Source organism: Hyla sarda, chromosome 6, assembly GCF_029499605.1.
Source record: "Hyla sarda isolate aHylSar1 chromosome 6, aHylSar1.hap1, whole genome shotgun sequence".
In the NCBI taxonomy this organism is placed as follows: domain Eukaryota; kingdom Metazoa; phylum Chordata; class Amphibia; order Anura; family Hylidae; genus Hyla; species Hyla sarda.
The window spans coordinates 81,501,839-81,517,054 of record NC_079194.1 but is presented as its reverse complement, the minus strand read 5'-3'; the positions used below and the strand labels follow the sequence as shown (position 1 = coordinate 81,517,054).

Below are 15,216 nucleotides of genomic sequence, written 5' to 3'. Positions count from 1 at the left end.
ACACGTCAGCCTATTCCATCCTCGCACAGTAACTTCACCGGCTATTTTAAATCAACCCTAAATCTGCCATCAGCATTCCTCACAAATTCTCATGATCCACAATTTTCCATTTCATCATCATTCCACTCCAAACTATTGCTATTCATTTACTTTCTATAGATGGTCTATTAACATACCAAGGAAACATAGAGAAATTGATAAACAGAAGCACCTGTCAGTCGGAAAGATTTATGACTTCTTGTTCCTTTCATAAGACATACAGTAAATGACAAGTTCAAAATAGTATGATCTGAATGTATACATGTAAGTTCATGCACGCTGCTTCAGGCTGAGTTGCTGTATGGTTGCATAGTTGGAAATGTTGTACAGGACAGTTTACTGACAGCCACTGAACTCCCTCGGCTCAGGTCAAGAAGCTAAAGGGAATTATCAAGGAATTATTCAAGCCCAAGAGACATTTCTTGCATTTTTTTTAAATTGTGAGTTTAATTCTATAAGACAAGAAAATATGATTTTTAGTGCCCATTTCTATATAAGCATGAGGAGGAAGATGTCACACTAGAATCCTTAACTCAATGTAAATATAATTTTCCATGTGGCATTGTCAAACTAGTGAGTCTTGACTCACCAGAAGAAATTAATCTGAGGGCCCCCATGGAAAATATCGAAATAGGACATATAATTTTGCCTTATTTCCATGACCCAATGGTAAATATGCCCTCCATTAATTTGCTAACAATGTGGTTCTCTGACTAGACAACAGTTTTTTTTACCAAAATAAAAAGAAATGAGACCAATCAAGGAGTGGCCCCCCTCAGTCAAAGGGCTCCATAGCAGCCGTATGGTCTACCACTATGGTACATACACCCATGAGCTAGACAGACATATTACAAAGATATTTTAGAAATTGTATTATAAACTGATGGTGGATTAAGTAAACCTTGTGCAACTGCTCCACAAATAAACCATAAACCACACTCAGGTCACATGATCATCATTCATACCAATAGGTTGTAGATGGACCACAAACATGTCATGATGATGATCAAATGCTGATCTTCAGTTGCCTGCAAAACTTAGTGAGCAGTGTTGTGGCCTGGTCTGTAACAGTATTGAAAATGTGCCCATTTGATAATCCCATAGTATCCTGCTAGGCCAGTTTTTCTTATATGGCTTGTCCATGATGTACAAAAGAGAATGGCCACTACCCAATCAATGTTCTACTGTACATCATCTGAGAAGACAGAGACATAAACAATGCAATCAGCTCACCAACATAGGTCTGTATATGGAGTTTCAGCAAATCCTTCAGTGATGTTCATATGGAGCTTGGATGACATGGAGCAGAGCGGGCCGAGTCCTGTATATGTAAAGCACAATGTGAATAGGTTCCAGTCACCAGCTTCCAAGAAAGTCCAAAAACTGTATTCACAATCCATTTAAAAATAAAATGAATAAAAAAAAAAAATGAAGCATGAATAAAAAAAGAAACAAAATTCCAACATGTTTTGAACCTCTTGGCTGTCCTTATTAAGCCATGATTAAGCATTGCTAAGCAGTTAGTTTCTTTTTTTGTGAATAATAATTTTTTTATTCAATGTTTTAATGGATTTGCAATAAAGTTTGGGGATGTTAATGGAAGCGGTCTGACCCCGCCCCGCCCCCCGTGATCAGCTACTTATCCCCTATATTGGCAGAAATATGGCTCCCTGTATCTCCTTACAACCAGTAAGCTCATAGCCTGGGTATGATGGGATGCTACATTCTGTTTATTGTTTACCAGGCACAACCATGTATAGCTGGGGTGTATGGAGTGGGAACCTCATCAATCTGATATTACTGACCTATTCAAAGGATAATTCATAAGTTCTGCATTATAGTTCTGGAAATATTTTCTTTCAAGGATGCACAGGTTATAGGGAACACGTTTAGGGAAAACCTCTAGACACAGTATGCCTGCCAGATGTCAGTAGCTTCCCATAGTGTTGAGTTACATTTACTGAATTATTTTAATTAAAAGAAAACCACCACAAAAATATATAAAAACTATTAAGTATTCATGGAAATTTAAAATGTTTGTATTTTCTAATAAGTGTTATTATTATTGTTATTATTATTAATTTATATTTTTTTCTGTAAATTTAAATATTGTTATTACAATTTTAACAATTTTATATTTTTGGTAAATAAAGCTTAGTAATGAATTAAAATTTCATGCAGTTTTCCAATATACTGTTACGCCTAGTGCTCCGGGTCCCCGCTCCTCCCCGGAGCGCTCACGGCGTCTTTCTCCCTGCAGCGCCCCGGTCAGTCCCGCTGACCGGGAGCGCTGCACTGTCATGGCCGTCGGGGATGCGATTCGCACAGCGGGACGCGCCCTCTCGCGATTCGCATCCCAGGTCACTTACCCGTCCCGGTCCCCTGCTGTCATGTGCTGGCGCGCGCGGCTCCGCTCTCTAGGGCGCGCGCGCGCCAGCTCTCTGAGACTTAAAGGGCCAGTGCACCAATGATTGGTGCCTGGCCCAATTAGCTTAATTGGCTTCCATCTGCTCCCAGACTATATCTGTTCACTTCCCCTGCACTCCCTTGCCGGATCTTGTTGCCTTGTGCCAGTGAAAGCGTTTAGTGTGTCCAAAGCCTGTGTTACCTGAACTTCTGCTATCCATCCTGACTACGAACCTTGCCGCCTGCCCCCGACCTTCTGCTACGTCTGACCTTGCCTCTGCCTAGTCCTTCTGTCCCACGCCTTCTCAGCAGTCAGCGAGGTTGAGCCGTTGCTAGTGGATACGACCTGGTTGCTACTGCCGCAGCAAGACCATCCCGCTTTGCGGCGGGCTCTGGTGAAAACCAGTAGCCTCTTAGAACCGGTCCACTAGCACGGTCCACGCCAATCCCTCGCTGACACAGCGGATCCACAACCCGTAAGCCGAATCATGACAGTAGATCCGGCCATGGATCCCGCTGAGGTGCCGCTGCCAAGTCTCGCTGATCTTCCCACGGTGGTCGCTCAGCAATCGCAGCAGATTGCCCAACAAGGACAGCAGCTGTCGCAGTTGACCGCCATGTTACAGCAACTTCTGCCTCTGCTACAGCAGCAACCATCTCCTCCGCCAGCTCCTGCACCTCCTCCGCAGCGAGTGGCCGCTCCTAACCTCCGCTTGTCCCTGCCGGACAAATTTGATGGGGACTCTAAACTCTGCCGTGGATTTTTGTCTCAGTGTTCCCTGCATATGGAGATGTTGTCGGACTTGTTTCCTACAGAACGGTCTAAGGTGGCGTTCGTAGTAAGCCTTCTTTCAGGAAAGGCCTTGTCTTGGGCCACACCGCTCTGGGACCGCAATGATCCTGCCACAGCCACAGTCCAGTCCTTCTTCGCTGAAGTCCGGAGTGTCTTCGAGGAGCCAGCCCGAGCTTCTTCTGCCGAGACTGCCCTGTTGAACCTGGTCCAGGGTAATTCTTCAGTGGGCGAGTACGCCATCCAATTTCGTACTCTTGCTTCCGAGTTATCATGGAATAACGAGGCTCTCTGCGCGACCTTTAAAAAAGGCCTATCCAGTCGCATCAAGGATGTGCTGGCCGCACGAGAGATTCCTGCCAACCTCCAAGAACTCATCCATTTGGCTACCCGCATTGACATGCGTTTTTCTGAGCGACACCAAGAGCTCCGCCAGGAAAAAGACTTAGATCTCTGGGCTCCTCTCCCACAGCATCCTTTGCAGTCTACGCCTGGGCCTCCCGCCGAGGAGGCCATGCAAGTGGATCGGTCTCGCCTGACCCAGGAAAAGAGGAATCGCCGTAGAGAAGAAAATCTCTGTCTGTACTGTGCCAGTACCGAGCATTTCTTGGTGGATTGCCCTATCCGTCCTCCACGCCTGGGAAACGCACGCACGCACCCAGCTCACGTGGGTGTGGCATCTCTTGGTTCTAAGTCTGCTTCTTCACGTCTCACGGTGCCCGTGCGGATTTCTCCTTCAGCCAACTCCTCCCTTTCAGCCGTGGCCTGCTTGGACTCTGGGGCCTCTGGGAATTTTATTTTGGAGTCCTTTGTGAATAAATTCGGCATCCCGGTGACCCGTCTCGTCAAGCCGCTCTACATTTCCGCGGTCAACGGAGTCAGATTGGATTGCACCGTGCGTTACCGCACAGAACCCCTCCTGATGTCTATTGGACCCCACCACGAAAGGATTGAGCTCTTCGTTCTCCCCAACTGTACCTCTGAGGTCCTCCTCGGTCTGCCATGGCTCCGGCTTCATTCTCCCACCCTTGATTGGACTACCGGGGAGATCAAGAACTGGGACTCTGCCTGCCACAGGAAGTGCCTCTCCCCCCCTCCCAGTCCCGTCAGGCAAGCCTCTGTGCCTCCTCATGGCTCCCGTCCTTGTGTCTCCCTGCCCCGTGCCAAGCTTCACCCTCTGCCCTCCCTCCCCATTCCTACTCCTGCTGTACTGCCTGCCGTTGAGGAAACCCTCCATTCTTTCCCGGTGTCCTCATCCCAGGGGAGGCAGTCACCGGACAAAAAAAAGGGGAGACCTAAGGGGGGGGGGACTGTTACGCCTAGCGCTCCGGGTCCCCGCTCCTCCCCGGAGCGCTCACGGCGTCTTTCTCCCTGCAGCGCCCCGGTCAGTCCCGCTGACCGGGAGCGCTGCACTGTCATGGCCGTCGGGGATGCGATTCGCACAGCGGGACGCGCCCTCTCACGATTCGCATCCCAGGTCACTTACCCGTCCCGGTCCCCTGCTGTCATGTGCTGGCGCGCGCGGCTCCGCTCTCTAGGGCGCGCGCGCGCCAGCTCTCTGAGACTTAAAGGGCCAGTGCACCAATGATTGGTGCCTGGCCCAATTAGCTTAATTGGCTTCCATCTGCTCCCAGACTATATCTGTTCACTTCCCCTGCACTCCCTTGCCGGATCTTGTTGCCTTGTGCCAGTGAAAGCGTTTAGTGTGTCCAAAGCCTGTGTTACCTGAACTTCTGCTATCCATCCTGACTACGAACCTTGCCGCCTGCCCCCGACCTTCTGCTACGTCTGACCTTGCCTCTGCCTAGTCCTTCTGTCCCACGCCTTCTCAGCAGTCAGCGAGGTTGAGCCGTTGCTAGTGGATACGACCTGGTTGCTACTGCCGCAGCAAGACCATCCCGCTTTGCGGCGGGCTCTGGTGAAAACCAGTAGCCTCTTAGAACCGGTCCACTAGCACGGTCCACGCCAATCCCTCGCTGACACAGCGGATCCACAACCCGTAAGCCGAATCGTGACATATACTTTGCATTTCAAGAACTCTTGTTAACATTTGTGAAATCCCTTTAAGGCCTTATTTGATTTAGTGTCATTTTGTACAGCCAATTTTTTGAAGTCCTATTTTTTACCTTTTTATTTAAAGGGTTACTATGATATCAGGTAAAAAAATCAAAATGCTGCAGAAGCACATAGCAATGCTTACCTGTCTGCCCCAGTTCTCAAACCACAGACAAACTATTTGTTTTGTGTCTGTGGGTCTCACCCTATGTCGGATAATCACTGTGCTTCCTGGTTGAGCAGTTGTTCAGTACTACAATTCACATAATCACAGCCCTTCACCCTGCATCAAAACACTGATCAGTGGGTATAGTCAAAAGTATAGTCATAAGCACAAAAACATTAAAGGGGTACTCCGCTGGAAAACTAATTTTTTTTAATCAACTGGTGGCAGAAAGTTAAACAGATTTGTAAATGACTTCTATTTAAAAATCTTAATCCTTCCAGTACTTATCAGCTTCTGTATACTACAGAGGAAGTTATTTTCTTTTTGAATTTATTTTCTGTCTGACATCAGTGCTCTCTGCTGACACCTCTGTCTGTCCAGAGCAGGAGAGGTTTGCTATGGGGATTTTCTCCTGCTCTTGACAGTTCCTAACATGGACAGAGGTGTCAGCAGAGAACACTGTGGTCAGACAGAAAATAAATTCCTCTGTAGTATACAGCAGCTGATAAGTAATCGAAGGATTAAGATTTTTAAATAGAAGTAATTTAAAAATCTGTTTAACTTTCTGGCACTAACCCCTAACTTTCAGGGGTTATCCATGATTAGAAAAACATAGCTACTTTCTTTTCAAAACAGTGCCACAGCTATCCTCAGGTTGTGTGTGGTGTTACAACTTCACTGCATTCAGTTCAATAGAATTCGTCTGTAATACTGCTCTCAAACTGTGGACAAGAGTGGCGCTGTTTCTGGAAGAAAGCAACTATGGTTTTCTAATCTCTGGATAACCTCTTTAAAGGGGTACTCCACTGGAAAACATTTGAAATTACTTCTATTTAAAAATCCAAATCCTTCTAGTACTTATCTGCTGCTGTATAATCCACAGGAAGTTCTTTTCTTTTTGAATTTCCTTTCTGTCTGACCACATTGCTCTCTGCTGACACCTCTGTCCATATCAGGAACTGTCCACAGCAGAAGCAAATCCCCGTAGCAAACCTCTGTTGGTCTGGAAAGTTTCTGAAATGGACAGAGGTGTCTGCAGAGAGCACAGTGAAAAAAAAAAAGAAAGAACTTCCCGTGGATAATACAGCAGCTGATAGGTACTGAAAGGATTGGGATTTTTTTTATAGAAGTCATTTACAAATCTGTTTAACTTTCTGGCACCAGTTGTTTTAAAAGAAAATGTTTTCCAGTGGAGTACCCCTTTAACACTTTTCTTCTTTACCTCCTTACTTTCTTGAACCATATAGCTATGGCTCTGGGAGAAGCACTTAAAGGGGTACTCCGGTGAAAAACAAATTTTAAAATGAATTTTCAAATCAACGAGTGCCAGAAAGTTAAACAGATGTGTAAATTACTTCTATTTAAAAAACGTATTCCTTCCAGTACTTATCAGCAGCTGTATGCTCCACAGGAAGTTGTATTTCTCTTTGAAGTTCTTTTCTGTCTGACCACAGTTCTCTCTGCTGACACCTCTGTCTGTATCAGGAACTTTCCAGAGCAGGAGAGGTTTGCTATGGGAATTTGCTTGTTCTCTGGACAGTTCCTGCCATGGATAGAGGTATCAGCAGAGAGCACTGTGGTCAGACTGGAAAGAACAACTCCACATCCTCTGTAATATACAGCAGCTGATAAGTACTGGAAGGTTTAAGATTTTTTAATAGAAGTAAATCTGTTTAACTTTCTGGCACCAGTTGATATGAAATTTTTTTTTTCCACTGGTGTGTTCCTTTAACTATCAGCATAATGAGTGCAGTACTAAACAGCACTGTGGTCCCTTTTTTCTCATAGTCAGTTATGGCCCCAGAATATAGTATAGTAAATTTTCTTCTCAAATAAATCAATACTGCTTAGAATATAAAAGTAAAACATAGTATAGTCTACAATATTAAATAATATAATGCACAAAAAATCTAACTTTTATTAGGTATATATTAAAAAGTACAGAATCGGATCCGTGGTTCCCACGGATCCGATTCTGTACTTTTTAATATATACCTAATAAAAGTTATATTTTGTGTGATACCTCTTTTGCGTCAGTGATATATATTTTAGAGGTATTACTGGGGGCAATGATTATCTTATGGCGTTTTCTCTCAGTGATTTGTTATATAGCATCATTTAATTTATATAAACCTTCTTAACTATTATATTACTCATTAGGCCAGTGCCTTTTGTCAGTAAAACATTGCGGGATGCGACCACATAACCTGTCTGGGTTTCTGACAAGAAGGTTAGGCAAAATGTCATTAGCTATTGGTTTAGAAAGGACATCAAATCCGTATAGTCGTCCTATGCCAGGTATTCGACACCCAGAATGCTCTGAGCTCCCCAAGCTCCTGAGTCAGCTGGCATATTGTGTGATATTGCATAGGAGCTCCATGAACAGCGGACTCTTTCGCTTGTTGATCCACTTGACCAGCACACTCAGCTATTTCCAATCAAACTGTTTATTCCATCAGAGCATTGCCATTGTCTGCAGCTTGGCTGCTAATGAAATACGTTGATAGGAAATTTACGCTGTTTGGAAGGGGCATATTAGGCACACATGGATGGAGAGACAATATATTGAGACTTTCTATTAGCAGCTCCACTGGGTACTTAGCTGGATTCTGGCTAGGCAGAAGTAAGATACATTTTTCATTTTTTGTTTTCTATTATTTTAGACTGTCAAATTAATCCTGACAGACCGAATAAAACTACAAAAGTAAAAAAAAAGTTCAGAGATGTGACATATATTAGTTTTGAACATTTGTAGAATACGGGTACAAAAAGGAGCCAATTCCCAAGTAATTCACTTCTACCTTACAGGTAGAAACACATAGCTGCTCTCATCCACAAAAAAGTGCCACTCTTGTGGTTAGTTTGTGTATGGTATTGCAGCTCAGTTCCACAGTTAATGGAGCCAAGTTTTAATACCACACACAACCTGAGGACAGGCGTAGCGCTGCTTTTGGAAGGGAGCAGATATGTTTTTATAATCTGTCAAAAAAAAAATTACCCCCTGTCCACAGGATAGGGAATACATTTTTTTCACCGGATAACCCCTTTAAAGATCCCAATATCTGGTATAAGAACAGATTCAGAACCATGGGTTGGAACGGGGATCAGAAGGCGCTTGATCTCTACCCAATACTTTAAATAGCAAAGGTAAAGGAGGCCAAGTGGACATGTGCAAAAAGTTTCAGAAAAATCCATAATTACCTATCCCCCTGTTCCCTGCTGGTCCCCTGCAGCTCCTGTTTGTCTCCTTCCAGTACCCCGATCTCCTGTCTTCTTCCTGCTTCCAAAATGAGAGCTTGATGCAGGACCTGCCCGCTCAAGTCAATCAAGAAGACAGGAGGATCGGAAGGAGAAGAATGGGAGCTGCAGCATCACCAGTGGGGGACCGGGAGGTAGGTTAGTATGGCTTTTTTCCCCTTCATTTCACCACATTGCCATCAACATGGGGAATATTGGAAGACCCCTTTAAGTCAGGCATCTAGTCTTTTGCAGAGGAACCTTAAAAATTCTGCATTTGTCACACAATGTTTTTAGGCTTACCTTATAAATATACTATACACGAACCCTCACAATTAAAAAAAAACGATAATTTAAATGGTTTCTCTTGAAATTGACCCTATTGTACATTTTAGTGGTTGAGATACTAGCTTGGGCCAATTGTAATCTTGGAAAACATCCTGTATGCCAAGTAAAGAGTATATTGGAAATGTGCCTGTCACCTGAGGAGCTTGTCCTAGCTGGGTCCCTTATTTCAGTCTTGTATGAAAGGGTCTTGGTGTTAGTCTTCAAGCAGAGATAATTATGAATCCTTGCATCTCCTTTGAACGCAATGGGAGATATGAAGAGAGGCTTGTGCATCTACATTTGATATCTGTAAAGAGAGGGTTTGCTGTCTGCAGTCATCACTTTATTATGTTTGATGATGGGTCCTACACATTGGGTGTCCCAGCCGCTGGATTTATGCCAGTTTGACTTTGAGTAGATGTCTGACTGACATGTCATAGAAACAAAGCCTTCTTAAAGGAGTACTCTACCCCTAGACATCTTATCTAGGATAGGATAGGGGATAAAATGTCTAGGGGCGGAGTACCCCTTTAACATTCTTCAATGTGTTAAATGGACAGTGGAGGCAGAACCCTCAATATTTCGTAAAGGCTCAACTGATATTTGACCTTCTCCAGCTGATTTACCTAATTGATTATTGTTGTTTTCATTCACTCATTCATTCATTTATTTATTTTTTGCAGGTCTTAGAGGAGAACATGAAACTGGAGTGCAAGTGCCATGGAGTATCAGGATCTTGTACGACAAAAACATGCTGGACCACACTGCCAAAGTTTCGTGAAGTAGGATTTCTCCTGAAGGACAAATACAGTGAAGCTGTTCAAGTTGAACCGGTTCGAGCCAGCAGAAATAAACGACCGATGTTCCTCAAAATCAAGAAGCCGCTGTCCTTTCGCAAGCCAATGGACACAGACTTGGTGTACATAGAAAAGTCTCCAAATTATTGTGATGAAGACCCGGTGTCAGGCAGTGTGGGCACGCAGGGTCGACTGTGCAACAAGACAGCCCAACACACAAATGGCTGTGACTTAATGTGCTGTGGAAGAGGGTACAATACCCACCAGTACTCTCGTGTGTGGCAGTGTAACTGTAAGTTCCACTGGTGCTGCTATGTGAAATGCAACACATGCAGCGAAAGAACAGAAGTGTTCACATGTAAATGAGAGCATTACCTGGATGAGGACATGTTTTAGCCTTGGGAACTAATATCGTACATTTGCACATGATCTCCAGCCTCATACTGCAGGACTGTGGCCTAGAGTCCCGTCGTCTTGTAGGAAGCAAAGTGATTGGACCACTGTTGTCTTTTGTTTGGGTATTTTTGAGCCCACTCATACAATGACAACCTAATATGTCTGAATTCTTCATGTCTACAGCTATAAAGAGAATGAGGGGGTTAGATCATTTTTAAGGTACTCTCCATACATTGGAGGTCTTCTCCTTAACACAGTCAAAGGTCCAAGCCATCAAGGAACATAGCATCAAGGAAGTAGTCGGAGCCTTACACTGTTATTTTTTCCCTCTTATTTTCCCGAATAGACAAAAATGTGCTAAAGAATCAAGCCGCTGGTGGTTCACACCTAAAAATAATACACTGTGTATTGTAAACTACATGACTGGAATCGGAGGGATATTATAAAAACAGCCGCCATATTAACAAAGTTAAATGGATAGGTTAACAGTGAATTGTGTGACTTCCCGCTTAGAGTGTGGATTATGCAGATTAAGGTTATTTATGCTCCTAATTTTGTCGCCATCATTTTTTTAAATTTCCTTTTTTTTTACATTTCTCCCTCTCCATGACTGATTTTTTTTTCTTGTTAATAAGGTGCTGTTATATATATATATATATATATATATATATATATATATATATATACATATAAATATATTATAATTTTTATTTTTGTTGGCACAGGGACTTTACATATTAGTGATGTTATTTAACAATATATTGTAGAGTAAACTAATATTAATTTATTTAACATATAAAAGAAAACAAAAAACAAAAACGACTGCCATTTGGAACTGTCTTATACCGAACAAAAAAAACAAAAAAAATCTTTTAATTATTTAGAAAATGAGATTTATGTATTGGGAAAAAAAACTGGAGGTGTAAATAATATATTACTCAGATCCCATTTATAGCTGCCTACAAGGGATAGTCTTGTTTGTTTTTCTGTTTTATGGAAAAAGCAGACATTTTTTTCTTACTTTTGTGCTGTTTGCTGCTAGCTGTCTGGAATAATCACTATCAATATTTAAGTGTCTGATTATGTTATTTTTATTTTATTTTTTTTTGTTCTAAATGAATAAATTTGGATTTCATTTGTTGGAATGAATGTTCCAGTCAAACATTGAAATCTTACGGAAATGGACCATACGGAAAAAAAAGAGTATATTTTGTAAGAGACTATTTTTATATGAATATTTTATTTATATTATGCCTGCCTGTATCATTCTATAATCTTCAGGTTTTTTTTTTTCATCAGAAAGTATCTTACTTGTGGGATTAAGCAAATACATACCGATTTAGTCTGCTAACATTGAGTTTAGTATAAATTTGATTTCTTTTTATTCAATCGGGTATCAATGATAAAAAAAAAAAAATTAAAGTTAATTAAAAAATAATAATAAAAATAAAATCAATCTGGTTAGGACAATACTCGTTAATAGATGTTATGTGTTTTCTGATGAACAATTTGCAGAATACACATAAGCGATGGAGGTTGTGGAGCCTACGATGTGTCACGTGGCTTAAATATGTGATTAGTATTAAATATTTGCTAGCTTATCCCATTCGGAAGAGGGGGAAAAAAAGAAAAATCTGATTTTGCTTCCCACATGCATCAGTCATTAAGATCTACGGTTATTATTAGCAAATGTGCTGTGTATGCTGCCTATTAAATCTCTATATTGTGTTACTGTCAAATTAGATTTTATCACTGACAGACTGTAGACTATGACTGTACAAACTAGCTTCACATACACAGCCTGATTCTCACAGATAACACACAAAGCTTACTTTTTTTTTCCGATTGCTCTGAGCGTTCGCCTGCTTTGCTCCTCAAATGTTGTGGGATGCTAAATGTTAACAGTATAATAAAACTTAAAAAAAAAAAAAAAGTAAAAAAAAATATTTAAGTAAAAATGTCCCATACGCTGTTAACAATTGGCGTTGTGTTCCTTTTAGTCCTTATGTACTTTTATGTTTGATTTTTGTAAACAGTGTTAGACCAATGTACATCGATGTATAAGATATCAGGATAGGTTTTTAGGTGAGATTAATTTATTGTCAGACTACTGAACTGATAAAAGATGAAAAATATTTTTATAAAATAATTTTCTGGTTTTATTAACTACTGATATATAATGCACAATGCTGTAGGTCTGGTAAGAGGGTAACTTTTTCTTTAAAGTTTTTTTCCTGTGAACAAAATGGCTTTCCTATTGTTCACTGAATTCAGAGTTTTACGACTGGAAATTGCATCTCTTTTTATTGACACAGTGCAGAATTGTGTCTTTTGGATATGAAATGGTCACAACTCTAATTTTGCAGTATGTTTTCATCTTTAAGCATTCAGCTAAGATGGCTTATTCCAGAATTTTTTTTTTCCATTGCTCAGTAATATGCAGTGTGAACTCTACATCAGCTCATCAATCCATTTTAGTCGCAATAAAATCATGGATCTGAAATATTGTTTTTCATGTCTTTTTTAACACTTAAATTTTATAAATGGAAAAAAAAACATGCAGACGATAAAAAAAAATATGTTATGGGTGCCATGATGTTGAGAGTTGGTTTGGCTGGTTGATGGGACAGATATGATTTTATTACAAAGTTGCGGCCTAGGGACACTTTATATGGATATGCCAATGTCAACTTACCTTCTTCTGATACTTATTGGTACATGGAAAATGTGAGTATCTGGTAAGTGATCATGATGTGTAAGATATCCTACATAAAAGATAGGAGGGCTATTACATAAGCCTTTCAATAAAGTATCCTATATAGACAGACTGTTTCCAAACTGGTAAAAACTTGTGCCAAGTCTTCACCCAAAGATGTTTACTTTACTGTAAACTTTTTTCCTAACTTCTCCACATGCAGAAGTAACATAGTAACAAAGCATAGTTAATACGGACCTGTCGGCAAGAAATCAGGGGTGTAACTAAGCTGGTGGCTACATAGGACTAGTCAACCACCGGGAATTCTAGGAAGAAAGGATCTGCAAATCAGCTCAATCACACCACCTTTTCAGGTAGTTTTCCATGAATGTCAGTTTTTCACTCCAACTCCAGAGTTTTAGAAAACAACTGGTAAATTATGCCAAGCCAGAGATCTCTTCAGAAGGAAAGAATACCTATTGGCAGAAAGCTGTTTCGCGTTAATTGCCCCTCGTCAGTACACAGCATGGTGTGCTGGCTAGACTGAAGAGTAGAGTTGCCTTGTGACTCCCCCCCCCCCCCAGCGATAAGGTGTTATTCTTTAAGGAGAAATCGATCTATGTCAACAGGCCTCTCACCAGCCAAGCCAGCGCGCCCTGCTTTATGTTAAGTCGGAAGCAGAATCACTAAAAGAAAATCTGTCACTGATCTCCCAGCTTCATATACTCAATTCTTAGTAAAGGACCCCACAAGTCTGTAACAATGCCTTTAACTCCTTAACGACGCAGGATGTATATTTGCATGCTATGCCAGCTCCTGCGATATAACATGGGGCCATGTGGTGACCCTGCGTTATATCACGTCGGTCCCGACATCTATCAATGGCCGGGACCCGCGGCTAATACCAGACATCACCGATCGCGGTGATGCCCGGTATTAACCCTTCAGATGCAGAGTTGATCAAAGTTGATCACTGCGTCTGAAGTGAAAGAGAAACCTTCCTGGCAGCTCAGTGGTGCTGTTCGGGACCGCCGCAGTGAAATCGCAGCATCCCGAACAGCTTGCAGGATGCAGGACGATCCCTACCTGCCTCCTCGCTGTCCGATCGCCGAATGACTGCTCCGTGCCTGAGATCCAAGCAGGAGCAGTCGAGTGACGATAACACTGATCAGTGCCATGCTATTGCATGGCAGTGATCAGTGTAGGAAATCAGTGTGTGCAATGTTATAGTCCCCTATGGGGGCTATAACATTGCAAAAAAAAAAAAAAAAAGAAAAAGTGAAAATAAAGTGTTAAAGGGGTATTCCAGGCAAAACCTTTTTTTTATATATATATATATATCAACTGGCTCCAGAAAGTTAAACAGATTTGTAAATTACTTCTATTAAAAATCTTAATCCTTCCAATAGTTATTAGCTTCTCTTAAATTTTCTGTCTAACTGCTCAATGATGATGTCACGTCCCGGGAGCTGTGCATGATGGGAGAATATCCCCATAGGAACTGCACAGCTCCCGGGACGTGAGTCATCAGAGAGCAGTTAGACAAAAAACAACTTAACTTCAGAAGTTAATAACTATTGGAAGGATTAAGATTTTTTGATAGAAGTAATTTACAAATCTGTTTAACTTTCTGGAGCCAGTTGATATATATAAAAAAAAAGTTTTGGCCTGGAATACCCTTTTAATAAATGTGATTTAACCCCTTCCCTAATAAAAGTCTGAATCCCCATCCTTTTCCCATAAAAACTATGTAAATAAAAATGAAAATAAACTTATGTGGTATCACTGCGTGCGTAAATGTCCAAACTATTAAACATATCGTTAATTAAACTGCCGGTCAATGGCGTTCATGTAAAAAAAAATAGCATATTTTTTGGTCACTTTTTTATACCATTAAAAAAATCAATAAAAAGCAATCAAAAAGTCTGATCAAAACAAAAATGGCACCGATAAAAACTTACGATGATGATGCAAAAAAATGAACCCTCATACACCCCATATGCAAAAACATAAAACAGTTGTAGGGGTCATAAGAGGACATTTTTAAATGTATTAATTTTCGTGCATGTACTTATGATTTTTTCCAGAAGCAAGACAAAGTCAAACCTATATAAGTAGGGTATCATTTTAATTGTATAGACCAACAAAATAAAAAGAAGGTGTCATTTTTACCAAAAAATGCACTGCGTAGAAACGGAACCCCGCAAAAGTTACAAAATGGTGTTTATTTTAAATTTTGTCACACAATGATTTTTTGTTTTGGTTTCACCGTAGATATTTTGGTAAAATGACTGATTTCATTACAAAG

At 41.2% G+C, this 15,216-nt stretch overlaps 1 protein-coding gene across 2 annotated transcripts in view; it reads left to right on the top strand.

Moving 5' to 3' along the window:
* The window catches only part of LOC130275818 (protein Wnt-7a), a 101,506-nt gene extending 88,796 nt beyond the window's left edge, over positions 1-12,710 (top strand). For both annotated transcript variants that reach the window (XM_056524289.1, XM_056524290.1), the window contains one exon: positions 9,704-12,710. In XM_056524289.1, coding sequence (XP_056380264.1) covers positions 9,704-10,183 — 480 coding nt within the window. In that variant the 3' untranslated portion in view covers positions 10,184-12,710. The remainder of the gene's footprint in view (positions 1-9,703) is intronic.
* Positions 12,711-15,216: the final 2,506 nt, after the last annotated feature.